The sequence below is a fragment of the Sciurus carolinensis genome, chromosome 7 (genome assembly GCF_902686445.1).
Source record: "Sciurus carolinensis chromosome 7, mSciCar1.2, whole genome shotgun sequence".
Lineage (NCBI taxonomy): Eukaryota > Metazoa > Chordata > Mammalia > Rodentia > Sciuridae > Sciurus > Sciurus carolinensis.
The window spans coordinates 85,079,703-85,103,477 of record NC_062219.1 but is presented as its reverse complement, the minus strand read 5'-3'; the positions used below and the strand labels follow the sequence as shown (position 1 = coordinate 85,103,477).

General features: G+C 33.7%; 1 protein-coding gene and 1 pseudogene across 4 annotated transcripts in view; one reads left to right on the top strand and one right to left on the bottom strand.

Annotated features, from left to right (window-relative positions):
- The window catches only part of Senp6 (SUMO specific peptidase 6), a 114,794-nt gene that overhangs the window by 73,185 nt on the left and 17,834 nt on the right, over positions 1-23,775 (top strand). For all 4 annotated transcript variants that reach the window (XM_047559137.1, XM_047559139.1, XM_047559136.1 and 1 more), the window contains 6 exons: positions 9,215-9,385; positions 13,781-13,814; positions 14,178-14,372; positions 15,572-15,798; positions 17,190-17,299; positions 17,429-17,545. In XM_047559137.1, the coding sequence (XP_047415093.1) occupies positions 9,215-9,385; positions 13,781-13,814; positions 14,178-14,372; positions 15,572-15,798; positions 17,190-17,299; positions 17,429-17,545 (854 nt within the window). The remainder of the gene's footprint in view (positions 1-9,214; positions 9,386-13,780; positions 13,815-14,177; positions 14,373-15,571; positions 15,799-17,189; positions 17,300-17,428; positions 17,546-23,775) is intronic.
- On the bottom strand, positions 4,888-5,793 carry LOC124989153 (uncharacterized protein NKAPD1-like; annotated as a pseudogene).

Genomic DNA, 23,775 nt, shown 5'->3' with positions numbered 1-23,775 from the left:
GTATAACTGTATGAAGCAGCCATTGAGAGTAAAAGTTAAAGCTCTGTCAATAACTTTTAGAATTTTTACAAAGTACTATTGAACAAGAATACCAAAAAAATTTTTTTTATAAAATAAAAACATATATGTTAAAAAAATGACATTTGCATAAATGTATCAGGGTTAATAGGAATACAGAGGAAAATACTTGACCTTGGTTCAGATGGGAACCTGAAACCTGGTGCAGTAGCACATGTCTGTAATCCCAGCTACTGGAGAATCGAAGGCAGTAGCATCTTAAGTTTGAGACCAGCCTGGACAACTTAATGAGACCTGTCTCAAAATGAAATTTTAAAAAGATCTGGTGATATAGCTCAGTGGTAGAGCATCCCTAGGTTCAATCCCTAGTACCACCAAAAAGAAAAAAGATCAGGAGGGTGGGCAGTTGTGTGCTGAAGAAATGAAAAACTACTGAAAGGATATATTTTTATATAATCTTCCAAATATGAGGTAAATATATTTTAATTAAATGAAAACCATACAACATTGTACCAAAACACCGTAAATAGAATTGGATAGGTAAATGCAAATGAGAAAATAGTGAATTATTTAACAAAGTGTAAGTTGATCTTTTTTGTATTAATTTTTAAAAACCAAGAATTAGAGACAAACCATTGAAAAATGAGTAAAGGATGAGTGACTTTCAATCAAGGTAGTAATCAAAGACTATGAAATTAAAATAACCTTTTGTTAATTATACAGATTGCTGAAAATTTTAAAAGTTTGACAGTGTCTCAACTTGGTTTGTGTTTGGAGATGTGTCATGTTGAGTTTGTAGATGGTTTTAACTTTGCTGGAGGACAATTTGGCAATAATGCTAGATATGTTTAGTGAGCTTCAGAAACACTCGTTGGAGATAGAACTCAGAACATAGAAGTAATTCAGTTAAATAAGTAATATGATAGAATTGTTAGTTGAACAGTTTTCAGACTGGTGCATTGAACCATACGTAATTGTTCTCCAGTGCTCTTAGTGATATGCTGTGGTAGCATCTAGAACACTCAGATTTTAGACTTAATGGCTCTACTATGGATTTATCTGGAACAGCTCTTAAATTATCTGCTTTTTTTCAGTGAGCTAAATAATTCGTTCCCTTACACTAAAACTAAAAAACAAAACTGTCAAAACAAAACTGTCAACTCTTAATAAGTTTCCATTAATAATTTGGCAAAATATTCATGATAAATAGTTGCTAAACCTCTTGATAAACTCTTACTAAACCTGAAAAAACAGTTTAAAAAAATCCTAGAGATATATATATGGTAATCATATTTGGTTTTATTTCTTCTATATCTCTTTTTTTTTTTTTTTGCGGTGTTGGGGATCGAACCCAGGGTCTTGTGCTTGCAAGGCAAACACTCTACTGACTGAGCTTTCTCCCTAGCCCCATATCTCTTTTTTAACACACACAAGACTTACTAATGGAGTACCCTGTGACATTTTAGTATATATCATCAGCATATACATCATGTAATTTTTAATTCAGGTTAAACATGTCTATTTCTTCAAACGTTATCTTTTTCTTTATGATGAGAACTTAGGAAATTCTTTCTTCTAGTTTTTTCAAATGCATATACATTATCATCATTTATAGTCATCCTACTGTGCAGTAGCATACCAGAACTCTTTTTACTTCTATTTTAGAACCTGTTGACTGACCCTTCCAACAATACTTTCCCTAGCCTCTAGTATGATGGTATTCATTCACTGTCATCTTCTATGAAATTAGCTTTTTCTCTGTTCCACATACGAGTGAGATTTTGTGGCATTTTGTGCCTGGCCTATTTCATGATGATTTTAAGCTGGGCATGGTGGCACATGCTTGTAATTTCAGTGGTTTAGGAGGCTGACACAGGAGGATCACAAGTTCAAAGCCAACCTCAGTAATTTAGTGAGACCCTCAGCAACTTAGTGAGATTCTGTCTTAAAATAAAAAATAAAACAGCTGAGGATGTGGCTCAGTGGTTAAGTGCCTTGGGTTCAATCCCTGGTACCAAACAAAAAATAAACAACCACAACAACATAATGATTTCCAGATCTATCCACATTGTTGCAAATGACATAATTTTTTACTTTTTTATGACTGATTAATATTTCATTGTGTATGTACACCATGTTTATCCATTTACCAGTTGATGAACGCTTAATTTGTTTGCATTTCTCGGCTGTTGTGACTAGTACTGCAACAAAAGGTGCAGATATCTCATCAGCATGCTAATTTCCTTTCCTTTGACTATATACCCAGTAGTGAATGGGATTTCTGGATCATGTGTAGTTTATTTTCAGTTTTTCAAGGAATCTCTACATTGGTTCCACAATGGCTACACAAATTTAGATTTCCACCAACAGTGTACAGGGTTCCCTTTGTCTATATCCCTGCTATCACTTATCATCTTCTAAGTCTTTTTGATAATAGGTCTTCTTACTGGAATGAGGTAATATCTCATTGTGGTTTTGATTTTTATTTCCCTAATGACTAGGGATAATGAGGCATTTTTTAATATAAATATACCTGTTGGCAGTTTGTATGTCATCTTTAAGAAATTTCTGTTTAAGTCTACTGCCCAGTTTTTTTTTTTTTTTTTTCAAAAAGTGAAATTTTATTTATTTGGAATTCAGAAATTCCAGGTTGTTATCATACCAGTTATTCAATAAACATGAATTCTCCAACTTTTTTTTTTTTCCCCTTTAAATCTCATTTTAGGATTTAATGTTGAGATCTCTGGCAGGAACACTAGAAATAAACATGTTCCAAGGCTGGTAGTGCAAGTGAGGAGATAATAGGTTTTGAAGAACCACCCTAAGCCATAGTTAAAGGGGTTGGAAGAACCATCAAAGTCTTAGCTTAAGGCATAGAATTTGGAGTTGAGAAAGATAAAAAACAAAACAGCTTTATTGCTTATACTTGACCAAGAAAAGATAAACATGAAAAAAAAAAAAAAAAACAGGCAAAATATGTATTTCTTGGGAAAGAGATAAGCCTGCTAGTATGGTAGGAGGGAAAGGTCAAGACCCAAAGAGCCAACTTCCTGGAGGTGCCTTATTCCACTGACTCATTTTCCCAAACCTGTGTGCTTGCAGTCAGTACTTAAGAGCACAAAATAATGCTAAAAAATACACACTAAAAACTCCTTCTAGCAAGGATTTCAGTTGCTCCAAGAAGGTTAAGAGGTAGTAATTAAAAACTCTTCTTCCCCCCTGTTAGGTTTCCACTTATGCCAAGGATAAAAATATATACCATGGAACACTGACAACTGAGTACCAAAGTATTAGTATTTCAAATAAATATCCCAAAAGGTAGCACCCACTCATAATCAAAGGATAGGGCACCTCTGGCCAACCATGTATTTTAAAACCAAGCATTTATTAGAAATTGTTCCATAAAGAGAACTAATTTTAGTAGTTAGAGCTATAAAATACCACTTCATGGAATGTCATCATAGTTGTATTCTATTGCTGGTGTCTTAAATTGTCATGCTACCATGAAGTATTTCTCTATTACACATGGGGAAAGGCCAGGGAGGTTAACTTAAGCTGCTCTACAACTTACAACCAATTAATGGCAGAACTAAGACCAAAAGTCTTGAGTTTTTAAGATTTTTACTTAGCTCATAAAGTGACAATAAGGAAGAAAATAACAAGCCGCTTGACCTTTTCTCCCATAATGAAAAATTCATCTGTGTTCTGCCAGCCTTCTTTCAGTGATACTTTGGTTTCTGAACAAATAACATAGTAGGGATCACAGTATGGCAAAGAGAAATGTATGTGGTCTCTACTTGGTGCTTTAACTCAAAGGCAGACTGGGAAGAAGTAGATATGTCCCTGAGAAGCCTGTTTCATTTTGGAACTGATTCAACTTAGTTTCAGAGAAAATCTAAAATTCATTACTAGAATTAGAAATGAACAAGGAAGACAAAGGGCTGGGAGTACAGCTCAGTGGTAGAGTGCTTGCCTAGCATGCGCAAGACCTTGGGAACAATCCCCAGACGGGGTGGGGAGGGAAAGGAAGACGACATTTAGACATTTAGATGGCTGTTGCTACCCTGAATCACTTTCAGAGCAATATTAGCATAACTAATTCCTAATTCTTCCCATTTAGTAGATATTATGACAACTGAAGAAATAACTTTGAACACAAGTCTGTTTAGGCAATATACAGCAATGAAACTAGAAAACCATTTACTATCCAGTTACCATGTGTTAAGGGTATATAAGTATAGCTATAGATCCTGTCCAGCAGGGAAATTTGATTAAGAAAACCCTAGACTCTTTTTTAATAACAGTTGTCTTTGGATCTTGACATGAAACAGTTTGTTCTTAAGCCCATTTTCTCATTAAATAAACTAGACCACACTTGTGGGGTCAGAAACCCCAAGGATCAAAAAGCACCAAGGCTAAAGACAAATCAGTTAAGGATACCTGCTATATAAACAGAACATAGTGTTTGCTTTATCAAACCACTCTACTTAACACTGCTTTCCAATCAATCCTTGATCTCAGCCCTCAATTTCTCCAACTTCAACAATTCCAATTGGTGTACCCAGGTCATTATTGGATTCAGCTTTCTGGGTTCTTTAATTTGCTATATATGTCCTCTACACTAAATGTGATTAATTGCAAAAAATAATCTCTTCAAGAAACCTTCATAACAAAATACCAGATTCCCTATTAACAAGAAAAGGGGATCAAGTTTAACAGGTTAAACAGAAGACTGGAGTCTGTCAAAACATAGATGGCACAAGACAGCTCTGACCTCAGACCCCTGTGCTGAAGGAGTCACTGGCAAAACTCCAAGGTGTAAGAGCTGTAAATAACCAGAGTCAAATGGGAAATGAGAATGTTTCCCATTTAGTCATCCTCTGAACTCTTGGCAGACCTTTCATCTGTAGCCACTTTCCAATTTGTGCGTTTGTCCTCTCCTGTATTTCATTGTTAGCTACAGGGATATGGACATTTTTATCTCTCTTTTTCCTTTTGGTTTTCTCAGTGTCTCTTTCCTCACTCTCCTCAGAACTGCTGGATGCTGAATCATCTGACTGGGAAGTGTCACTTTCTGCCCCTACAAATAAAGCAGATTTTTTGAGAGACTTTTTCCTAGATTTTTTCTTGCGCTTATGTGGTTGTTTCCTTTTCCTGGTACTAGAAGCCCCGGTTTCTTCAGAGAACTTGCTTAAGGAATCTGCTGTTACATCTATGGCTTCCTTCTTGCTTTTCTTCTGTTTTTTGTGTGATCTTTTTTTCTGCTTCCTTTTATGAGATTTCTTTGACTTCTTATGTTTGCGGGATTCGTGAGTAGATGATTTTACCTGGGGAGATGTTTTTTCCCCATTGGTAATATCTTGCTGATCACTACTGTCTGTTTCAAACTCTTCAGGGTACAACTTTTTATAACCACTGTGACCCCATCTGTCTGGCATGTTAGCTTCATAATCATATAGCTTCTTGTTCCAGGATTTAGCCTTCAGAAAGTCATCTTCCAGGGTCCCAGCAATTTCATTCTTTGGCCTCCAGTAGTCTCTCTGACTTTCTTCATCAAAACCATCACTACACATCCGACTTGAACTGCTGGGTAACATTTTCCTTTTGGTCCCCTAGTCAGCATCCTCCATCTGTTTCTCTAGTTCTCTTATTTTCCACATATCTGACTCCTCCTGAATCTTATTGTGAGCATCTGTATGCCGGATGACATTCCTCAGGAGGACTTTCCCCAATGGAACCCGGGACATTCTTCAACCCCACGATCCTGAGGAAATCAGGCATCTTGTAAACCAGTGTGAGACGAAGAACCACTCCATTACAAGATCTCCTTCGACCCAGGAAGCCAAGGAGTCAGGGCTCAAAGGCAGCTCTGCAGCTTCACCCGAGTCCTTCGTGAAAACGTAGCCTTCCCACCGGTTATTCTGCCCTCACCCGTGACCCAGGCCACGGTTGCCTTCCTCAGCCCAGATTGACAGGCATATCTCTCTCCCAGACTGAGACCAGAGGGGGCGCCGGCACCGAATCCAGACCGCCAGGTTGACCGGGGCATGCCCCGCTCACGCTCTGCTGGGATAGCCCCCGGAGTTGGGTTTCACTCCCCAGAAAGGATGGAGACTTTCCAGATGGGTACGACCTTCCGTTGGGCCCCAAAAGTGTCGTCTAGGGTGCTTGAAGCGGGGATTGAGGTTTCCAAGTGGAAAACAGAGAAAATACCCCCATCTTTGTCACCGGGATCCCTGCCCCCCAGTGGCCTTGGAACTCCTGGTATTCTTCCCTCCAAACACCCGCCCCACACAAATAAACACAAACACACCCATACCGTGCACCGCAGCCTCGCGTGGCGGGCTATTGCCCAGTTTTTAATTGAAATATTTGGTTTTTGTGTGTTTATTTTTGCATTTGTTTTATTTCTATTTTTATTTTTTTGCTGTGCAGAAGCGTTTTAGTTTGATGAAAGCCTTTTTTTGATTTGGCTTTTATTGCCTATGGTTTTGGAGTCTTGTCCAAAAAAATTCTTACCCATTCCAGTGTCCTGAAGTATTTTCCTTAGGTTTCTTTCTGCTAGTTTTGTAGTTTAAGGTCTTAAATTTTGGTTGTGAATCTATTTTGAGTTAAATCTTGTATATGATTAGATATAGAGGTTTAGTTTCATTCTTCTGCATGTGGATATCCAGTTTTTCTGGTACCATTTATTTAAGAGACTATCTTTTCTTCAGTGTGTGTTCTTAGCACTTCTGTCAAAAATTAGCTGGGTGTGGTGGTGCATGTCCCTAATCCCAGCGGCTCAGAAAGCTGAGGCAGGAGGATCATGAGTTCAAAGCCAGCCTCAGCAACTTAGCAAGGCCCTTGTGTAACTTATGTAACTGAGTGAGATCATATCTCTAAATTTATAAAAGGACTGGGGATGTAGCTCAGTGGTGTTCCTGGATCCGATCCCTAGTACCCGCCCCCCCCCCCCCCCCCCCAAATTAGTTGCCTATAAAAGCAAGGGTTTATTTCTAGGCTCTTGATTCTGTTTTGCATTAGTGTTTATGTGTTTTGCTAGGGATTGAAACCGGGCCTTGTACCTGCTAGGCTCACACTCCAGCTCTGAGTGTCTGTATTTATGTTAATATCATGCTGTTTGATTACTGCAACTTTGGTACAATGCCTTCTGCTTTGTTCCCTTTGATTAAGATTACTTTGACTATTCAGGAATTTTGTGACTACATAAAAATTTGATGATTGTTTTATTTTGTTCTAGGAAGAATGTTATTGGTGTTTTGATAGAAATTGCATTGAATCTTTACATTATTTTTGATTGTGTAGATATTTTAACAATATTGTTCTTCTAGTTTATGAACATAGGATGTCTTTCCCTTATGTATTCTTCCATTCCTTTCATCAGTGCTTTTTAATTTCCACAGTAGAGATCTTTCAACTCTTTAGTTAAATTTATTCCTAGGTACTTATTTTGTATATTTTATTTTTATTTTTGTAGAAACTGTAAATGGTATTGCTTTCTTCATTTCTGCTTCAGATAATTCACAATTGGGGTATAGCAGCACAGCTGAATTTTGGATGTTGATTTTGTACACTGCCACTTTACTAAATTTGTTTATTCTAATTTTTGCATGTGTGTGTGTGTATAGTCTAGATTTTCTGTATGTATTGTTTTAAATGTGTGTTTTGTTCTATGACATGTATCAGATCTCGTCTTCAGAACGGTAATGGGAATAGTGCCTGTCTCATATGTTAGACAATATTTTCCCTCATTTTCTGTCAAGATCATGTTTTGTCCTTGACATGATAGTAGTATAGTTTTTATAGGTTGTCAATCCCTAATCCAAATGCTAATCTTAAATGCTTCAAAGTCTGAAACTGGTGTTTTGTTTTATTTTGGTACTAGGGATTGAAACCATGGGTGCTTTACCACTAATCTATGTCCCTAGTCCTTTTAATTTTTTGTTTTGAGATAGGTTCTCAATAAATTGCTTAGGGCCTCCCCTCCCAAAGTTGTTGAGATTGGCCTTGAACTTATGATTGTCCTGTCTCAGCCCTCCTGAGTTGCTGAGACTACAGCGAGAGCCACTACTCCTGCCAAGTCTGAAACTTTAAGTGCTGGTGATCATCAAGAGTTTTTGATTTTGAATTTTTGGATCAGGGATGCTCAACTAGTGAAGTCTGTGCATATATTCCAAAATCCAAAAAAACTCTGAAATCTGAAACACTTCTGATTCCAAGCATTTCAGATAATGGTATAGTCAACCCATTGTGTAATTACTTTTAATTAAAATGTAGACTTATGTAAAATACTTTGTTATGCTTAATTTATATTTGGCAGTGTTTATAAAATTAACAGACCAAGTACTTTAAAATATGTAATGCCTTTTGTGATGCAAATAACCACTCCCTAACTGCTTATTTTCTAAAGAATTAATGATACAATCCAAGTATTAACTACTGCCACTATTACTAGCTAACTTTTTAAAAATATCTTTTTAGTTGTAGATGAACACAATATCCTTATATTGGGCTGGGGATGTAGCTCAGTTGATAGAGTGGTTGACTCGAATGCACAAAGCCGTGTGTTCAATCCCTAGCACCACCACCAAAAAAAAAAAAAAAAAAAAAAAATATATATATATATATATATATATATAAAATAAGGATAATAAAATATCCTTATTTTATTTATTTATTTTTATGTGTTGCTGAGGATCAGACCCAGTGCCTCACACATGCTAGGCAAATGCTCTACCATTGAGCCTCAACCCCAACTCACTAGCTAACTTTTATCCAGCATTTTACTGTACATAAAGCAATCTACTAAGCTACATATGACCATTACCTCATTTGGGCAGATACTTTTATTATTTTTCATTTTAGGAAACTGAAAGGAAGTTTTATAGGATCAGATCATTAAGAGGTGATTTGGCTGTGATTTGAACTCAGGCAGTCTGATTCCCACAGTACTCCTTCTTACTGCTCTGCTGTTACTTTTGGATTTCAAATAATAACTAGAACTTGATAAAATAGAAGGGAATTACTTTTATAAAGAACCAGAAATTTCTCTTTCATCTAATACTGTTTTAAAGATTATCATTTTTATGTTGTGATAATTACATTCCTTATATTGTATTGGTTTTTTTTGTGTACTTAATTTACAGCCTTGTTATGGTGACTTATTAAGTGAAAATTTTGTTTTCCTTTTCAGTTTGGCAATTCTATCATCAGCACACCTCTAAAGCGTCGTAAAGTGGCTTCTCAAGAAACTTTAGTTAATTCTTTATCTTTAAGTTGCCAAAGTTCATTTGAAAGTGTCATTTTAAATTGTCGAAGTATACGAGTAGGAACACTCTTCCGACTATTAATAGAGCCTGTTATTGTAAGTATATTCTTGAGCTATCCATTCTATCAGTTATGAGATACAAAGTTCCATTTGATCTATGATTTTTGAAATTTGTTAGATATTATGTTAAATTTATTATGTTAAATTATTTAATAGAATATCAATATTACTTGAATATTTTACATTGTTTTAAGAGTATATAAATAATAATACCTCACCATTAAAAATTATTGGATAAAAATTTATCATAATGTAATGTCCGGAGTAGGGGCAGCTTGCTATAAGAAGAGAATCGGTGAACTTAAAAACATTCCAAAATGTAGTCATTTTATTCTCATGTCACCTTATTGCTTATCAAAAAGAATGTATTAAAGAACTGTAGTAAGAGAAAAAAGAATTCAGAAGCTTCAAGCTCTCCTTAAAATGTACTGTAGCATCAAAACTTTAAAAAAGAGGTTCTTAAACTGTAGTGAATACTAAAATACATATGCTTTTAGACTAGTTTAGTATTCACAATGCCTAATTTTTTTTAAGTACCTTTATCTTCCTTACCATACCTGTCTTTTCACCATTTTACTGTCACCAGGCCCATTCAAGTATTCATTTTCTCTTTGAAATGATAATATAATCTCCTTAAGCAGTGTTCTTTTCCATTTTCTTATTTCTGTGTTTTCTTAGATTGTTAGTAGATTTATCTTCTTAAAGCACTGTACTTAAATCTGTAGGCCTTGGTTTTATAATATGTTAACTTATCCCTGATTATTTATTCCCAACTCTATTTTTAAACCCTGTCTCTTAGGATTATCCTTTATACATAAAGCAATATCTGTAAAAGAACTTAAAAGGCAGTTTTATTATTAGTTTATGTTAAAAAATAACTATTTTTTTCTGATAAGGTCATAATTTTTATTTCTGGTAAACGTTCATGATTCCAGGACACAGTATGATCCAAAACATACACACTCATAGACACAGACACACACACACACAAATCTACACATTAGTTTATAGGAGCAAATGAACGTAAACATGATTTCTTTCTTCCTTTTCTCTCCCCCGCCCCCCATAGTGAGGATTGAATGCAGGGTTTTATATGTGTTGGGCAAGCACTCTGCTACTAAGCTTTATCTCCAGTCTATTTTTCTTTATGAGACAGGCTCTTACTAAGTTGCCCAGTCTGGTCTTGAGATTGTGATCCTCCTGTCTCAGACTCCCCAGTAGCCTACCATATCTGGCTGTGAATATGCTTTCTTAGCAGAGCAAAGCTCTGTGGGAAGTCAACAGTTTGTTGTTGTCCATCAAAAACTTTATCACAGTTTAAAAACTAAAAGTTTCAGAAGTACCTGCAGAGATTTGAAACAAATTTTATTTAGTTTTATCGCCCTTTATTGTCCAGGAACATTGTGACATATGTCTTGTTTTCCAGTGATTCTTGAAACTTGTATTTTGTTAAAGGTTGTTCATATACAGGTTTCATATACAGGTTGTTTCTGTGATTTAACAGAAATGTCACTCTGTGTCACTTTATACCCCCGAAATTTCCTGGGGTACTCTAGGTTTTATGACTTTTCCCCCAGCTTAGCAGTATTATAACTTTTCAGTGTGATGAATAAGCTTTTGCTGGTAATTTACACATTTAATGAAAATTGTGTAGTTTCAAAGCTATCTATTAAGAATTACAGCCTGGTGTGGTGGTGCATGCCTATAATCCCAGTGTGCTTGGGAGACTGAGGCAGGAGGTTCAAAAGTTCAAAGCCAGCTTTAGCAATTTAGCAAGAGCCTGTTTAAAAAATAAAAAGGACTGGGGATATGACTCAGCAGTTAAGTGCCCCAGGGTTTAATCCTGGTACCAAATTAAAAAAAGAGAAGAACAGAAGAAAAGAATTACATTAAAATTTGCTGGGCCTCTAATTCCAACTACTTCGGAGGATGAAGCAGAAGGATCCTAAGTTTGAGGCCAGCCTCAGCAATTTAGCAAGACCCTTTCTCAAAATAAAAAGTACTGGGGATGTAACTCAGTGTTAAAGTGCCCCAGGGCTCGATCCCCAATACCAAAAAAAAAAAAAGAGCTGATTTTTTTTTTTCCATAAAAGTTATAGATTGGGTTATATATGCTATAGTGAATTTAGCTTTGTAAATTTAATGCAAAAAACAAAAGATAATATGTATAATATAAAATGTGCTGCTGTACATTTTTTAAATTAAAATGCTAAATGGAATTCTGCTGGTAAATGAAATGTAGAATGTGCTGTGTGATACTAACCTATCTACAAGTGTCAGTTTTATTTAAAGTAAATATTTTCATTAAAAGGTAAAATAGATTACATATTAGAAATACCATACATGTCCAAATACAAAATGTTTCCTCATTTTTTCAATGAAAAGATATAAAATCAAAACTTTCAGTCATTTTAATTTTAGAAAGTTTTAGAGTTATAGGTGAAATAGATGAATGTCTACTTAAAATATTAATATTTGTGCTTAATTACACACAGATTTTTAGATGACATAAATATTTAGACATTTTAATCCTCTTATCTCATGTTATAATTTTATTGAAATGTTTTATGTCATCATTATTGCTCTTCTTTGAATCATCTAACATTTTTCTAGAGCATAGAATTTTAACTTCCTTGCATACTAGAAGCTTCCAAACTATGAGTATCTATTCTCAAAGAGCCCAAATAATGTGTTACTTTCTCGTGAAGCCAATGAACATATTAACTTTCAAATGCAATCTTTTAAAGATATGTGTATGACATTCTAGACTGCAGTTGTTCTAGTAATTACTAAATTTACTTAATATTTTCCTGTTTTCTTTTTACATTATGAAAATTTTCCAACCGAAGTGCTTAAAGATTTCTACAGTGAACATTCATATACTTCCAGTTAAGTTCTACCATTAGTAGCATACTGTACAGGTTGAGCATCTATAATCCCAAAATCTAAAATGTTCTGACATCCAAACCTTAAGTGGTGACATGACACTGTGGGTTCAATTCCAAGAATCACCAAAAAGAAAAAAATATAGAGAGAGACACGCACACACACATATATATTTATATATATATAAAGTTTTGGATTTTGATGCATTTAGAATTTCATATTACAGATGCTCAAACAGTAAAATCTAGGCAACTATTCCAAAATTCAAAAACTTTCAAAATCTGAAACACTTTTAGTCCCAAACATTTTGATAACCTGTGTTTGCTTTTCTTCCCTCTCTGTATCGATTCATCTTATTTTTTAAATGGACTTTAAAGCACTTGCCTTCTTTTTTGATATTCTTAGCTCCTGTAAATATGTAAAAATATTAATTCAGACTTTTTCAGGCTTAATATTAAATCTTTTCCACATTAAAATAATTAATCTAAAACACTCTCTTATAACCACTTATAATAACTGATTCAGGCAAGGATTTTCAGTGAATGCTAAAATCCTTAGGTGGGAGTTTATTAGAAAACAGGATTTTCACAAACCTTCAAGAATTTTTCCTCAGATTATTTAATTGCAAAGGGAAATATATCTTTAAAATGGAAAAATATAGCAGTCACTGCCTTAGCTAAGTGATTAAATTTGTATCATTAATGAAACTGACATGGTGTGCCTTCTGATGTGAAATTATGGGAGGTATCACCACACCATCTATGTGCATTTGTGTGGAAATGTGTGACCTGAATTTTTAAAACAGAAACACAGTCCAGTACATGTTGGATGTTTTCCAGAACTTAATCTAGGTTTCTTAAAGACCAGGCCAGGAAGAATAGAGGTTGATTTCTTGTGTAGAGTGGAAAACATAGGAGATCAATATAATATAAAATAACCTTGAAAGAATCATGGATTAGGGAAAAGTTGAAACAAGGATAAAGGCAATTTTTGAGCAGTTAGTGAAATTTTAAGTATGAACTGTATGTGGAATGAAGTTAATCTTTACTTCTAAGGTGTGCTAATGATGCTTTGGTTGCATAGGATAATGTCTGTGTTCTTAGGAAATACATGCTGAAGGATTTGGGAATGAAATGTTATGTTGTCTGTTGCCTGCTTTTGATGGTTTAGCATAAGGGAAGTGAGTGTGAGTGTGTGTGTGTGTGTGTGTGTGTGTGTGTGTGTGTGTGTGAGATGCAGTGGATGTGGCAAGATAGTAATAGTGAATCTAGGTAAGGGGTATTCAGGTGTTCATTATAGTATGTCAAATTCTCTGGAGATAAAGTAGCAATATAAGGAAAAGTCGAAGTACTTGGATAAAAGGTAAAGCCCTACTTTCTGAGAGATTTTCTTGGGGAAATATTTCATCTTAAATCTAAGCACATGGTAAATGACTTGGTTTTTCTACCCTCTATAGACTTAACGTTCATGTAGTATGTCATTAAAGGTATGTGTAAAATCTTTATTAGTCTATAATCAGTACTAATTATCTTATTTTTTTTTTAGTTTTGTTTAGATTTTATCAAGATACATCTAGATGGTAAGCTACTTTGTATCTGTTTATTCACTAAAGCATATTGTGTACATTAAAGTACTTGATAGGAATAAAAGGTTAAATGGTGTTTATTGAATTCATTAAGTTGATTAATCATTATATACAGCTCCTTAACAAAGGGTATGTATTTTGGTGTAATTTCTTTCCAAACACAAAAAAGCATAATCTTTTAGAGCTACTTTTTTATTTGGGGAAAAATGCAGAAATTTTCTTAATATGATTATAAGAGTTATTTACAGAGAATAATAAATATCTGTTTAACTTTAAACTTATATTTTCTCATTCATGATTTTTGCCCTTTTAAAAATTGATTGATTCCTTTTCCATTTCCATTTGTTTTTCCTTTAGAACCAGAAAGTGATCCTGTAGAGATTATTTTAAATACCTCTGATCTAACTAAATGTGAATGGTGTAATGTCCGAAAATTACCAGTAGTGTTTCTTCAGGCAATACCAGCAGTTTATCAGAAACTGAGCATGCAACTGCAAATGAATAAGGAGGATAAAATTCGGAATGATTGTAAAGGAATAAATAAGTTATCAAGTAAGTTACATAGAACAGATTATAAGATACAGTTGGTTGAATAACAGAGTGTGAATGCATTAGAAAGTAGAAGACTTTATGATTAGCACAGGATGAAGGTCTAATGAAGCATTATTTATCAGTATATTCATTTCTTTTATTAGAACATAACATAGGTACCCTGTAAAATAGATATTATTGCCTTCATTTTGTACTTGAGGAAAAACCCACCAAAAGTGGAAGAACTGAAGATAAAATCCAGGTGTACCCATTGAGAAAGTTTTCAAAATGAGTTAAAATTCAAAAGATCTGTTGTATTATTTAAGTAAAATAGATTTGTTGAACTGTAAATCAATTGGTAAATCCAGAATTCTTAAAAATAGACTTGAATAGGAAGTTTTCAAGTTCATAGACAGGATCTTCATTTGTTGTTGTTCTTTTTAGTTATATATAACTGTAGAAGGTATTTTCGTATATTATGCATATATGGAGTATAAATTCCCATTCTTATAGTTATACATGATGTGAAGTTACACTGGGGTGTTTATTCTACAATAAATACATGTGGTTCTCCAATTTGTTTCCCTTCACCTCTAACATTATGTCATGACCTAATTGCTTATAAAATAAATACTTTTCAGCAGTAATTGCATTTCAGCTTAATAATCAGTGACTTATAGCTGCTATTAAAACTGCAAAATTTGACACATTAGTGAACAACAGGTTTGCAATTAAATTCTGTAGATGTACTATTAGTTTGCTTAGCAGCTTCCTATTTGTATCTGACAAAAATGTTACCTGGTACATATTTCAATCTGTAAGTAGGCATATTCGTTATATGCATTAGTAGACTTGTTCTTTTAAATATTTTTTTAGTTGTTGATTATCCCTTTATTTATTTATATGTAGTACTGAGAATTGAACCCACTGCCTCACACATGATAGGCAAGCATTCTACCACTGAGCTATATAACCCCAGCCCAGTAGACTTGTTCTTGAGCTGCTACTAGAATAATGTCTTCTGGTTTCTTTCTTTTGGTAACTTGGGTAACATTGTTGGTAACACTGATTTTTATTCTAGTATTTATTGTATCTTAAACATTATTTTTTGGATGTTTATTCCAGGACTTCTGATGATCTTAGAAATAATTAGTTGTTATTCTTTAAATTACCTATTTATTTTATTCTTTTAGTATTATCATTACATTTTTTTTTTTCAGATTTGGAGGAACAATACATAATTTTAATTTTTCAAAATGGCCTTGATCCTCAGGCAAATATGGTATTTGAAAGCATCATTACTGACATTGGTATAAAGAATAATGTTTCCAATTTTTTTGCAAAAATTCCCTTTGAAGAAGCTAATAGCAGACTTGTTGCCTGCACAAGAAGCTATGAAGAAAGCATCAAAGGAAGTTGTGTGCAAAAAGAAAACAAAGTTAAAACGGTAATTATGTTAAACTTTTTTTAAAAGTTATTTTTAAGTTATGACTAATTTTAAAGGAAAATGTTTATAATAGCGCCCATTTCAGTATTAGTTTTAAAATTCCATTTGAGTTAATTCCTTTTCATATTTGATATGTAAACTATCTCATAGCAAATAATGTAGGAACAAGATTCCCAACATATATAAACACATGCCACTTCATTCAAATTGATTTTTTACCCTATGTCTTAGGTTTGAAGGAATTTTGGTCATTTGTGTTTGATATTATGCTTTATATTTAATATATGCATATATGATTGAAAACTTGGGAAAGAATGAATACATATTGTTTGACCTTGATTGTTAAATGTATATATCCAGTTATGCAGGAACTACTCATATAGTTGGGTAACTCTGAAACCACATGAACCAAATGCTGTAGTCTTACTGTACACTACCACAGAAACTAAGTTTTGCTGACTTAATTTATTGGGACCAAATCTCTCAGCCTTGCTGTATACTTAGAAATCTGACTGTCGTGGTAGTAGTTGAGCAAGGTCTCACACAGTTAGTGGACTGGGGTAAAGAGCAGAAGGAGGAAGGGGAATCATTCTCCTTCTTTTGCAGAATTGGCTACAGGAGATAATGCCAGAGGAAGAAAAGAGCAGCAGAAGCCATAAGGCAGCTGGAATGGACTCATATTTCAATGGAAGGCTCTTCCTTCTAAGGACCCTGTGTTTCATTTAGAACTTGTGGAGGGTGGAAGCTCATTAAACTGTTCCCTGAGCCTCTGCCCCACATATTATGGATTACCTAGCCATTGAACATTGAACTTAAGTAGGCCTTCACTGCTAGAAGAAAACAAACAAACAAATACTTCTGTTATGTAAAAGGTTCTTTAAATCTTACACTAACATAATCTAATCAATTATGAATTGTAGAAATCTTATAGCAATAAAACATTGGAAAGTTTTTATTAACATATTGGGATACTGATACTGTCTCTGTCTAGAAGCTAAAAAGAAAGTGATCCCCTAGTCTTGCCCTTTTTTTTTTTTTCTGTACTAGGCATTGACCCCAGGGCCTTGTATATGTGAGGCAAGTGCTCTAACGCTGTGCTACATTCAAAACCTCCTTTTAAAATTTTCTTTTTAGACAGGGCCTCACAAAGTTGCTTAGGCTGACTTTGAGCTTGTGATTCTTCTGCCTCAGCCTCTGTAGTAGGTGATAATACAGGAATGTGTCACCATGCCCAGCCTATTCATTGTTTTTAATACAGTATCAGGCATACTTTTCTAGATTCATATTTTTAATTTTTTTAATTGGAAAACTTTCTGTGCCTTGCACTTGTACTTGCTCTTATAGAAGATTCCAATTAACTTTGAATTGATAATTTGATTTCTTTTTACCAGGTATCCTTTGAATCGAAAATACAGCTTAGAAATAAACAGGAATTCCAATTTTTTGATGATGACGAAGAAACTGCAGAGAGCCATACTATCTTCATTGGACCTGTAGAAAAGTGAGAGATTTCTTTTACATTTGCAATGCTGTAAATTTCTCTTTCCGTTTTATTATAATTCACTTATATACATTTGTAAAGCTTTGTTTATTTGCTTGTTTTTGTTGTTTTGTTTGTTTTTAATTGCAGATTGATTGTGTATCCACCACCTCCAGCTAAGGGAGGCATCTCTGTTACTAATGAGGACCTGCACTGTCTAAGTGAAGGAGAATTTTTAAATGATGTTATTATAGACTTTTATTTGAAGTAAGTTAATTTTCTATTAACATTTTAGCAAAATTTTAAGAATATTCCATATTGTGTATTTTCGTTTTCTAAAGTTAGACTGTTTTGGTTTTAATTCTCACTTATTGAGTGATATTTCGAAAGTTATTTGATCTGCCTTAAACTGTGTTTCTGCATTTAAAAGATAAGAATGGTGTCTAAAGGATTGTGAGAATTCAGTGAAGTAATACATGTCAAGTAATAGGAAAAATGCCTGATACATACGTAGTTTTCGTAAATTTTAACTTACTATGTGTTTACTGATTTGTGTTATAAAATGGGCTTGTATATGAAACAAAACTAACTTATGGAATGACTAGTACTCTCTTAACATTTTCTAGTTTATTCCAACGTGTTTCATAAAACAAATCAAACTTTTTAAAACTTGGTTTTTTTTTTCTTAAATATATATTTTTAATCTTTTGCTGTAGTTGTTGTTTATTTATTTTTTATGTGGGGATGGGAGTTGAACCCAGGGCCTCATGCAGGCTAAGCAAGTGCTTTACCACTGAGCTATCTCCCCCCACTGAATTAATATTATAGACTACTAGTTGATTCACCCCACAGTCTGGGGTAAATCATCTTTATAAAGAGTGAATATTTAGGATTGTGAATATAGCTCACTGGTAAATTACTTGCTTAGCAAGTGTGAGGCACTGGGTTCAATCCGCAGTACCACAGAGAAAATAAATAGAGAGTGAAGTTTAGAAGTATATCATGATTGGATTTCCTTAAGGCCATTTTGATAGGCATATGCATTGTGGAAGTCTGGATGAGGGGTGATTTAAAGAATTTAATTAAGATGATTTAAGAAACCTAATTAAGTTATTTTAGTAGGAGTGAAAAGGAAATGATGAGATATTTCCTGAGTAGTAGTTATATAGGATATAGTATTAGAAGGACTCCAGAACTGATTAAATGGACATTAAGGATTATGGATGCCAGACATGCACTAGAGAGATACAGATTTAGGAAGCTTTATTTCATAAGTTGTTTTTAATTAGGGAAATGAATGGAATTGCTTAGGGAAGGATATAGAATGAGCAAAAGAACTCTAAGGACAGACCCTGAAAGGTAGGTGTCAAGAGAGAGAAAAAGAATAAAAAGATTCTCATGAGTAATTTCTGAAGATATTCCAAAGAAAGAAGAGAAATCCAGAGAATGATGTCATAAAATCCAAAGAAAGTGAGAACTTTAAAGAAAGATGTAGGGCTGGGGTTGTGGCTCAGTGGAAAAGCGCTTGCCTAGCATGTGTAAGGTGCTGGGTTTGACTCTCATCACTGCTTATAGATAAATAAATAAAGGTCTGTCAAAATCTTAAAAAAAAAAAAAAAAAAGACATAGTCGTATAGCAGAGGTGAGGCGAGAAGCAAATAAGTGTTAAGGAACAACTTCAAAGTCACAGTGACCCTAAGATCATTAGAAAAGTAGGGCCTTCACTTGAGCCCATTGATTAGACCCCAGCCTAAAAGGTTAACAAGTTACCCCTCCCTTTCAGTGGAGATGGTATCAGTGAAGGCCTATTTGGGGGAGCCATCCAATAGTAGCAAGGTACCCCTTCACCTCCAGTATCAAGGTAGGCTTAGTAGAGAATGTGACTTCCACTGCCACTTGGCATAATGTGAGATGGCACCCAGTTTCTCTCTGGCATCACGCAAGAATTAAATAAGATCTGGAACCTGATAATATGCAAGAATTAAATAAGATCCAGATCTTTTATACCCAAAATGTCCAGGTATCAATTTCAGATTTTTAGATTTCAGTTGAAAAATTATTTATCTAACCAAGAATTAGGAAGATTTCATTGAATGAGAAAAAATGAGAAAAGAAAATTTAAAGACATTAACACTGAGAAGGCACAGATATAAGAATAATCTGACAAATATTCTATTCATTCATCACAAAAATGTTTTAAAATGAAAGCCACGACAACATGTGAAATAAATGAAAAGATGTAAAGAAGAAACAACTGGAAATATTAGAACTAAAAATATAAAAAAGATAAAAACAGTGGGTAGGTATAAAAATAGAAAAACTAAAATAAAAACTTCAGTGTGTGGAAAAGACAGAAGATTCAGTAAATTTTCTATAAGAATATTCTTCAAAGATAATAACATTGGTTGGAAAGGAAAAGGATGGAACAAGATTGACTCTACAAACATTAAATTTGAACAAAGGAGACAGGAATATCATAAAGAAATGAGCAAAGAAAATTATCAAAGATACTAGATAATGATAAAGGAATGATCCACTAGGAAAACATAGCAACCCTAAATGTATATGTACTGTAAAGTGTATGAAGCAAAACTGTTAGATTTGTGAGGAGGGAAAAGATGAATCCACAGATATAATTGGAGACTCTTCTTTTAGTAGTCAGTAGGACAACTAGAAAGAAAATAGGGTATAGAAGAAGTCAACAACACTATCAACCAATAGAATCTCCTTGATATCAGGAAGAAATATATTCCTGTTCAGGTTCACTATACTCCTTTTAAAGAGCACTTATCTTCCTTTTGAAGATTTAATGGTAACTGAGTCCATTCATTGCGATAAAATGTATCATGTTCTCTGACAAGAAAAACTGCCTTAGATTTTAAATGCCTAACTTCGTAAGACCCTTTGAAGTTTGACATATATTTAAGGACAAATTTAAAGAAAGTTCTGCACTGCTAAATCAAAAGATGATATTTCAGGCTGGGTCCCTTTGTTCAGTGTTAGAGTACTAACCTAGCATGCATGAGGATATAAGTTCAGTCCCCAGCACCAAAAGGTGTTTATGGCGGGAGAGGATGTTCCATCATACAAAGGGCAAAAAGGATTTGAAAAGATGCTCAGTATAACTGATCCTTAGAAAAATGCAAATAAAAACCATAATGTGATATCATTGCAAACCCACTTGGGTTGGCTACTATCCAAAAGTAAGAAGAAAATAACAAGGGTTGGTGAAACTGTGAAGAAATTGGAACCCTTTTTCACTCTTGCTGGTATTATAAAATGGTGTACCACTGCACAATGGAAAACAATGTGGAAGTTCTTCAGAAATTTACAAATAGAATTGCCACATGATCTGGCAATCTTAATTCTGCATAAATATTCAAAAGAAGTGAAAGCATGGTCTTGAAAAGGTATTTGCACACTCCTGTTCACAGTAGCACTATTCATAGTAGCTAAAAGGTGGAAACCACTCAACTGTACATAGATGGATAAATGGATAAATAAAATATGATATATACATATAATGGAATATTATTCATTCTTAAAAAGAAGGAAATTGTGTTGTAAGCTACAGTTTTATGGATCAAACTTCAGGGCATTGTACTAAGTGAAATAAGACAGTCACAGAAAGGCAAATGCTGTATGATTCCACTTAAATATCCAAAGTAGTCATATTCATAGAAACTGTACAATTGATGGTCATCAGACACTGGAGGAGGGAGAAAAAGAAACTGTTTATTGGATGTAGAGTTTCATTTTTGCCAAATGGAATAATTCTGCATACCTTTCTTGTAATAGTGTGAATATACTGTACACTACTGAACTACATAGTTAATATAATTAAGATGGTAAATTTTGTTTTTACCACAATTTAAGAAAATATTATCCCAGTTCTGATTTATACTATACTACCTGAACAAATCAGGTGACTAAAAAGCATGAAGTGAATGCATAGAACAACATTGCTGTTGTTGAATGGAGTGTTCATGAGTGTTGATTAGGTCTATTTTGTTGATAGTGCCATTCAGGCCATTTATCCTTACAGATTTTGTGCCAAGTTGGCCCATCGTTGTTTTTTTTTGTTTTGTTTTGTTTTTTGCGGTGCTGGGGATCGAACCCAGGGCCTTGTGTTTGCAAGGCAAGCACTCTACCGACTGAGCTATCTCCCCAGCCCCTTTCCCATTGTTTTTTGAGAAGGGTTGTTGAAATATCCCACTGTAATTATGCATTTGTCCTCCTCTTTTGAAATCTGTATCTGTTCTTGAAGCAACATGTATTTTGAAGCTCTGTTGTTAGGCATGTATACATTTATTTATATCTTGGAGAGTTTATACCTTTGTCATTAAAAATTGTCTCACTTTCTCCTTGATAATCTTCCTTGTCCTTAAGTCGGCTTTATTCAAAATGAATATAGCTATTCCAGCTTTCTTTTCATTTGTATTTGCATGGTATACACTTCTTCATCCCTTTACTTTTAATCTAAGTCTTTATATTTGTTTGGTTTTTTAAACATATAGTAGAATTTAAAAAATAAGTTGAACTCCTGTATTTTGTTTATATTGTTTTGTCTGTCATATGAAATAATCTATACTTTTTATATTACAGAGGAGATTTTATAGTTACTTGTTTATAGTCACGACTGTAACAGGAGACTTTAAAATAAATTTCATACAGTTAAACTTAGTCTGCCTTCTCTGATACAAACAGGTTACTACTAATAAGGGTAGAATACTTGATTTTTAACAGTATACATGATTTTTTAATAATCTAGTGATACTTCTTTCATGAAACTCTTAGAAGTGAAATTAAAAGGAAACTTTGTCAACTTCACTATTGAAATGGATAACTTTGCCTGCTGCCAGAGCTGTTCATTCTCCATTTCTAGCTCTACAAATTAGAAACAAACTTTTAAACAAAGCTTACCAACTTTACAAGAAGCAGAAAAAGGATGGCATCTGGGGAATGTTAATACAGTACAGAGAAAAAAGGATTTAAAAAAAAAATTTTAGTTGTAGATAGACACCTTTTTTTAAAAATTTATTTATTTTTATGTGGTGCTGAGGATCGAACCCAGTGCCTCACAGGTGCTAGGCGATTGCTCTACCGATGAGCCACAACCCCAGCCCCAAGGATTATTTTAATGAAAATACTTTCAAAATCACTTTCATTTAGTTGTGGATTAACCTTAAAGTCATTTTAAATGTTAAAATTAAATGTTATTTTGTTATTATAGATTCTGACTTTATGAGATAGCAAGTGAATAGTTTCACCACAACAGTCAATATTTAAATGATTAATGCACCAAAAGAAATTACTGTACCCAAATGAAAGAAAATACCACAAGGTTTTTTTTAGTAAATTTGGATTTTGTCTTTAATTCTAAACTGAGACATAACTTTTCTTGTTAAAATCAATAATTTTTATACATGTATATTTAAAATAACCAGAACTGTAGTCATAGAATTATTTATGGGTAGTTCAGTGTTAGAAACTAAAGACAAATCTAGTTTCTTTAAAAGACATGAATTTGTTTACATATGAAGTGGTCAGTTTTTTTTGAATCTCAAACAACTTTACATTTTAAGTTGAATTATCTCTTTGTTTATTCAGTTCAGTTTTATGAAATAGCCATTGTAATTTGGGCCAGCAAAAGTAAAATAGTTTCCCCTTTGTGTTAAGCCCCTGAACTTAGAGCTAGGTTAGTACACATTTTTTTCTGAGCATATTATTGTAGAAATAATAATCAATTTAGCTTGTATCATGAGCTTACTGTCTTGCAGTACCTTTTGTAGGGGCACACTGCGTTGTTGAATGCAAGAAATATTTTAAGTTATATATCCTTTTCATTAGAACTTGAGCTTTGGAATTATAAAAGAAAGAGATCTCAAGACTACCTTCTGGGAGAACAAACCTCAAGCATTTGGTGTTTCTGTATAAGTTTTCATAAGGCTGTTAGACCATCCCCACTTGGTAAAATGAATGTGGCTGTAAGCTTGAGTTTGTATAGCTCATTTGAAAAAGTTTGGGACATAAACAAATTTATCATAACAGTTTTCCCTTGCAACATAAAGGAGCATTTTGATTTGTTTTGATATAAATTTACAGAAAACTAAATAAGGTAAGGAAAAATTAGAACCACTATAAGGTCACTTTAAAGAGCCATTGTTAATAACCTCACCACTGCAGAATTCTTTGTCTTTTGTTTTCATAAAAAAGTAGTATATAGTTGAATCTTTATGATTAATTAGCTAAATGTTTAAAATGAAATAAATAGTATATATTTGTTATATACTTAGTTTAGAATTATAGATAACAGTGTTATTGAAATACAGTCTACATACTATGCAGTTCATCCTTTTAAAATCTACAGTTCAGTGATATTTTTAGACATATTTAGAAATTGTACATCACCACAGTAAATATCTGAGCATTCTCATTATCCAAAAACGAAACCCAAGTATCATTAGTAGTTACTCCCTGTTTCTTTTCAACCTACC